Source organism: Acyrthosiphon pisum, chromosome A2, assembly GCF_005508785.2.
Source record: "Acyrthosiphon pisum isolate AL4f chromosome A2, pea_aphid_22Mar2018_4r6ur, whole genome shotgun sequence".
Lineage (NCBI taxonomy): Eukaryota > Metazoa > Arthropoda > Insecta > Hemiptera > Aphididae > Acyrthosiphon > Acyrthosiphon pisum.
Genome location: NC_042495.1, coordinates 58,445,117 through 58,452,628, shown reverse-complemented (window position 1 = coordinate 58,452,628; position 7,512 = coordinate 58,445,117). Strand labels below are relative to the sequence as shown.

Genomic DNA, 7,512 nt, shown 5'->3' with positions numbered 1-7,512 from the left:
TTCTCCTTTTTATGTGGTGCAAATTTCGTTTCTTAGTTATGATTGTTAGCTTCTCGGTTCTTTCCCACGCAAAACACTTTTTGAAAAATTGTACATATTTTATAAGACGGATACAACACATATTGGTGTAGCGTCCTATTAATTTCTATGTTGTTTTTCCCGGTGCTTTTAAAAACTGTTGGGAATTTTAAATTTTGACCTCCCAAATGCACCAACTAGATTCACATTCCCATCCAACAAGATACTGTTGAAGGAAATCAACGCAGTTTTACTGCCCCAAACGGTGACGACAGACACAAATATAAAATAAAAAAATAAAAAAAACACATCGTTTTAAAATAAATATAATCATCCCTTCGCTCAGAATCTAAAATTAGATAGAATACGCGTAACATACCGAGAGTAATCGCAGAAATACGATCCATCGTAAAATATAATTTTTACATATTATAATATAATTGAAGAATTTGAACAAATTCAACAAATAGGATAATAAATTGTTACGTATTTTCTAAATTTCAATAAGCAAAGCAATATGACTAGAATCTTGTATCTTCGGAAAAATTATACACCCGTCAAATCTACGCCAAAATTATTAATACATTAATAAATGTAACAAAATTTCATATTATTACAACAGAAATAATAAAATCAATTATTATTATAATATTATATTAAATTATCTAATATGAATTTTAATTAATATTACTGAATCACAGTTTTATTATTTACATTTTCTATAGGATTATTCAGTGGGTAACTAGGTATCTATTTACTAAAAGGTTCATTATAAAAACTAATTTATACTAATTACAATTGTATAAATAGATTTAATGCTTATATTATAGTAAAAATTATTAAAAAACGCATGTTACAGTAAGCTTACACTATATTACATTGGCACCTACGTCTTATAATAAATCCATAATATTATAGATTAATTATAATATGTACTATGTAGGACACATTAAAGATAATGGATCTTTATTTCGTGGTAACACACGGGGCATTTTATTCAAATACTTTTTTCAATTAACTTTACTTTAGTAATACCTACATATTATTATATTTTATACCTACTAAAGCACTCAATTTAGAATGTATTATGTTGATATATGTATACAAGGCGATTATAACTGAAAGTTAATGTATGAAATCAAATATACCTTGGTAGTTTTGGTAATGTATAAGCACATTATAAACAAAGAAACGAGGAAAATTAAAAATGCATAAAATATAAGTACCTACCTATAATATTTAATTATACAATTTATTATAATAATACATTAATGGATGTGGCCTGTGAACTTTCAAAGTTCGAAAAACGTGAAATTGATATTTTATATAAGCCAATTGTTTGAAAAATAAATGAAACACGTATCTATTAACGTTTTGAAATGAAGGTAACTTATAAATAAAGGTATACCCTATTATATATAAGATTTAAAAATAATAAAAAACTCAATCGATTTAGTGCATGTTATTTCAGCGGTTATTCCAACACGAGATGTGACGTACGTTCTTCGTATAATATAGTGGAAACAAAGATATTTGCTCAACTAAGTGTTTAGACACCCTAAGTTTTATTCCTCACCTCTTTATAACTCCACAAAAACTAACTGTTTAATAATTGTCAAAACTAAATGGCGATGACTAGAGAGCAGTATAAAAGTATAATGTAGGCATACATCGTATTTTATTATTCAGTATCATCATTGGCGGACAAAGGTTAATTTATTACTGGTGCGCGTAGTGCGTACACATTAGACTATTAGGCAATATAAAATTATTTACAATGCCAGTTCTGCAGATAATGCAGTAGTTATATACTGCAGATAAATGGATGTTGCCAATATACGATATGGTTATATTATTATGTTACCTATTTGAATATTCGTAAATACTAATTAGGTACATACAACTTCGCTATTTTCTGTTTCACACGCATAATATTATAATACTGTAAATAAAATATTATTGTTGATAACTGTTTCTGCGTTTCTGTACCAAATGCAGGAATTGAGGTTAATGGCTTTTAGACGTCATTTTTGAATAACTTGCTGTACTATTGTCATTGCGCAAACGTGTGTACAAGGTACCTTTATGCTTTAAACAGTAAAAATAACTGATTATACCTATAAATTGTAAAGCCTTTGGCGGAAATCGAGAAAGGCTTGAGGTGGCTTAGCCCCCCAAAAATCCCACTAACCCTCCCTAAAATATACAGATTTTTAGTTGTATGGGATCAAAGCCCACCTCCTCCCACTCACATAGTCACATTTATGTTAAAAATGTTAGACCCCAACACTGAAATTCTAACGGATTTCCACTTATGATGCTAATATGCTGCACACTTACGTTGAAACGCCTGTTGGCCGCTTGCTGCATGGCGTTGTGATAGTACACTGGCGATAGTTGCTGTTGCTGCTGCTGCTGCTGCTGCTGCTGCGACTGCTGCGGCTGCTGTGGCATGACCACCGTCGGCTGTTGCTGCGGCTGCTGTGACATGACCACCGTCGGCTGTTGCTGCGGCTGCTGTGACATGACCACCGTCGGCTGTTGCTGCGGCTGCTGTGACATTAACACCGTCGGCTGTTGCTGTGGCTGCTGAGACATTATCACCGTTGGCTGTTGCTGGGGGCTGCTGCAACATTATCCCCATAATCTGTTTCTGTTGCTGCGGTTGCTGTGACATGATCATCGTCTGCGGTTGTTGCGGCTGCTGTGACATAAACATTGGCTGCTGCTGCTGCTGCGATGGAGTCATAAAAACTGTTGAAGGCATCGTCTGTCGTTGCGCTTGTATCAAAGCGACTGGCACAACAGGTTGCATCATCTGCGGCACGGACAGTCGGCCGACCATCGGCTTCACCACAGAAGCCATCGGTGATTGCCGATGACCACCGGCGAACGGCGAAGGTTGCGCTGGCTCCACTGCGACTTTGGCTATGGACTCTGGCAGGGCGGCGAACGCTGGCACGGGTAGTGGCTTCAACAAGTGCTGTTGTTGCTGTTGCTGTTTCGGTTGTTGTAGTTGTTGTGGTTGTTGTTGCAGCAGTCGCTGTTGTTGTTGTTGTTGCTGTTGCTGTTGCTGTTGTTGAGCGGCCAGTCTGACATTGCGTACCATGTTGTTGGCCGCGGCCATGAGTGGCCGGAAAGGCGGAACCGTGACGACGCCAACAGCAGACTTGCCGTTCATCTTGGCGTAAGCCGATCTGTCTTGATTGTCATTGTTGGCTGCAGCGGTCGTCTGCGGAAAAATAAAACGAAAAGGTTTTCGTGTTACAATATTATATAATATTCTTACAATATTATAGTGAAGCGAAAAAGTAATTATCGCGTACACGCATGGGCTAGGTTATAAAAATGAGAAGGACTTTTTTTTAACGACCTAGGAAAATGTTTTAATTATACAAATATACACGCAAAGGCGCCACATACATTTTTAACGACATTTTTTTTTCACAATGTTAATCACCGTCAGTGTCGTCACCTGTTACCAGACGGGGTTTTGTAGAAATTTAAATTTAAATTTAAAAAAATGAAAACTATTCTAGACGTGTTTGGAATAAACAATCATTGCTTGCAAATTTCATTTTTATTTTTTCGTGTCGAATACCTGTGGCCGTCATGTGGAATAATTGTAAACGTAAAGGTAGTGATGTGACGTTTGTAATTCAATTAGATAGACAATTGTCAATATTCAGCTGTTATTATTGTGCATTTGTGCATATTTATTATTTTGCTCGCAGTATAAAATCAAAAAATTATAAAAGTATATTTAATATTTATATCATATCATATTATTTTAAGCCATAAAAACTAAAAAATATGACGTGTTCTACCTACTGAATGAAATAGTGTATTACATTGTATTATTTAAAAGTTACCTACTTATTAAATAACATTTAATGTATTTGAAAATATATATATATATATTTGTTTAATATACAAAATATATTATAATATTATAATGATAATAGGTATATCCACGTTGTAAAAACTAATTTGGTGCAAATATCAGGTGTATCACAACATTGATTAGTAGAATGAAATTAATTTATTGATTTTTATGAATTTCATGAATTTTCTTTACGTACAAAGTATATGCTTGTAACTACATATTTGTTTTATATTATAATATAAGATATATTATTATATGAAACCCACAATATAAAATGTTCCATACGATTGGGTGGACAGATTAATGTTAATCTGATGCAAGTTTATAATTGGAAATGGTGAAATCATTATTTAACTTAAAATAATTTTTTTTCTCAGTTGAGTTTGTACATTATTTTATCTTACATATTTAAACGTATTTCTGCAGGACGTATTCTCACAATATAATATGTACAGTGTAGACATATGCGTCACTGTGGCGGCATTATAGGTCCGTGTTGCACAACAAACTGAACGGCCAACATAATAAATTGAAAAGTAAAAACACACAGACACACGTACAAAATTAAGATGATACATTGATAGTTTTGTATAATGCGTGGTGGGTTACACGGAACGAAATCATCGATATTGGAATACATTTGAGAATTTATTATTTTTTTCTAGCCTAGCAAACGACCGAAAACGGATTTGGAATACGATGCAAGAGATTCGATTATATGATTGATAATATGAAATTCTCGGAAAATGTGACCATGATCCCTGGACTGCACGTGTCGGATATACGTTTTTCAAGTTTAATTTTGATTACAAAGTAGTTTTCCGCCTTGTAATATTTGAACGTGTGCGATCGTTACGAGTTTACGACTTAAACTTACTGTACCACTGTTCGTTGCGGAATTCCCCTTCCTATACACGTCTTTTACATAAATGCTGTGGAATCGTGTAAATAAATGGTTTTAAATAGCTTTTACTTTTTAGTCATATTATACTAATAAATATATTAATATATTATACAACTATGTAACTAATTTAATAACAATTTAGACTATTATATGATTATAATATTGGAACCTATTAATACAATTCTATGGATGGTAATATGTCAATAATTGATTGTGTGTACCGTTTTGTTCGTTTAGAATTCGGCACATGGTCACATGGATAGGTAATCACTCCGTATACTATTGGTCCACTATACCACTCATTTAAATTTTAAATACTTAAACCTAATTATAACTAATAGTTCTAAATTAGATTGTATCGAAGTACTCTGAAAACTATTTTGTTTAGGAATATAAAATATAAAAATATATATTATATTGTCACACATGTAAAATAATAACGACAAAAATGTTTAGAAAATATCTTTTTTATTTTCAAAAATATTGTTTTGCAATGACATCTCATAATATTATATTATTGTAAAACTAATATTTTAAAAAAAATTTAAAAGTTTTGGAAATAATGAGTGATTGTATAAACCGGATCGTAAAATAGAAAGTATTTATATTTCATGATTCATGTCGAGATAGGTTTTTTCAAATTAAGTGAGCCGAGTGCGTTTGTCATAATTATAAATGGTATTATATTAAATCATCATAATGGATATTCCCTTCAAAGTGATACAATATTATCTTATTTAAATTGTATAATACACTCATTTCTAAAAGTACTGATGTCTGATGAGTGATGACTGATACCTAAAAGGAATAGGTACAGTGCCATCCAGTAAATTATTCACATCACTTTACACTATTAGGTGCTAATGTACAGTGTATATAATACATAAAATAAAAACATCTAAATAAAAATCACTTAATTCGTTCTTCATTTAATATTTACTGTATCAACTATCATCTATATAAATGTACAATGTATGTTATATAAAGCACATTTTTCACTAATTTTGATGTTAGGAATATCGTCAACGTGAAATTTATCGAGCATCTTTATTTAGTAATTATTACCAATAAGACAAGAACAAGTAAGACTGTTCCTACTCGTAATCAGTAATCTATAGGTACTCAAGGTATCAAAACTACGCTCCACTGATGAGAATTACAAATATTTGAAAAAAAAATTATAAGTAGGTAGTTATGTATAAGAAATATTATACAATAATAGGAATATCATCAAAACTGTGAAAAATCATTATTATTTTGCAGACATGTTCGGTGTTACAAGACAAGTGAAATGTTCATAATAATTATTGATTATATATTTATATTACTATTATAAGTATATTATCATGAGTCACTTTGTAACTAATTTTGCGACTTTAAGTATTATTTAGGTTATACTGCAGATAATTAACAATTTCGTTCATTTTAGGTTTCTTTCTAAACATTAGTTTGGATTTTGGAACATTATATCCCCATTCACTGTTATGCCCGTCTGTCAGTCAGTTACCAGCAACAAGAATATAATTATATAGTTATAATTTTTTGTATTAAGATTTTACAACGGTTCTTTACTTCTATTCAAACTTCTAAGTAAATTCATACTAACATGCAGTACCTATTAAAATATATCAAACTATGAGTGTTTAATAGATCCATAGCCAACGTTAAAAATAGGTAGGCACAGAAATAAAAAAGTTTCCAAAATTATTTTTAAATTGTGTATGTTAAATTAGTCATGAAGTTCCATCACTGGATGGATTTTTCTCTCAAGCCTACAAATCCATCAAATCTCACAGCGCTTATTCTCATTGTTAAAAAAATAAATTTACAGATTGTATAATAAATTAATGTAACAAAAAAAAAAAATTTGTATGTAATTTTAATTAATTTCGTTGTATTAGAATGCGTTTACAAACCAAAAATTTAACACGTTCGTTGAGTGTGGTGTCCTAACTTAATATGTAAGTTTACACATATTGTTGTGGAAAGAAATTAATCTATATTTATCTTTGACGATTTTTTATTAGTAGTTACTAGATAGACAATAAATGTAGGTACTCATTTATATAATTTTTTTATTTTCCATACACTAAATTAAATTCTGGACCAAAAGTTTCTCACGGATTAGCTGACGCCTAACTACAAAATTTAACATACAAGTTATGTAAATCATAATTCCCGTTTAATTTTTCTACTTTTGTTGGAAATATATTTTTAATGAAATTCATATACGTAAAATAAAACCGTAGGTATATGTATCAACAAAATACTAAATAATCACAGTGAAATCAAATAAGCAGTAAAAAATTGTTTTAGCATTTAAAAAAAAGGTAAACGCTTATCTATATAAAGGAAAGTGTACTTTACCAATAATCAACGCAGAGCCGAACCTATTTGAGTAATCGACTTGAAATTTCGAGGATAGATTTTTATAATAATTTCATCGGGCACTAAGAAAGGATTTGTTGAAATTTGCATTTTAAAAGAGGTGCTCAAACAGGGATTTTGAGGTTCACGATGGAAATTGGAAATTTTATTTTTATTTATTTTTTAAATAGTTGCCATTGGTTACAGTCTACAGTAGAAATTAGTATTTATTTATTATTGGTTATTTGGGCAGATCAGGTACAAGCTAGCACCAAATCAAATTATTGAACATTGTAGCAAGTTACACCCAAAAACAGTTAAACAATCATAATTTTTT

The 7,512-nt window shown here is 30.9% G+C and overlaps 1 protein-coding gene across 1 annotated transcript in view; it reads right to left on the bottom strand.

The window, feature by feature from the left end:
- The window catches only part of LOC100167844 (ras-interacting protein RIP3), a 55,672-nt gene that overhangs the window by 16,836 nt on the left and 31,324 nt on the right, over positions 1–7,512 (bottom strand). The window contains 2 exon segments of the mRNA XM_008181076.3: positions 2,359–2,505; positions 2,507–3,250. Coding sequence (XP_008179298.3) covers positions 2,359–2,505; positions 2,507–3,250 — 891 coding nt within the window.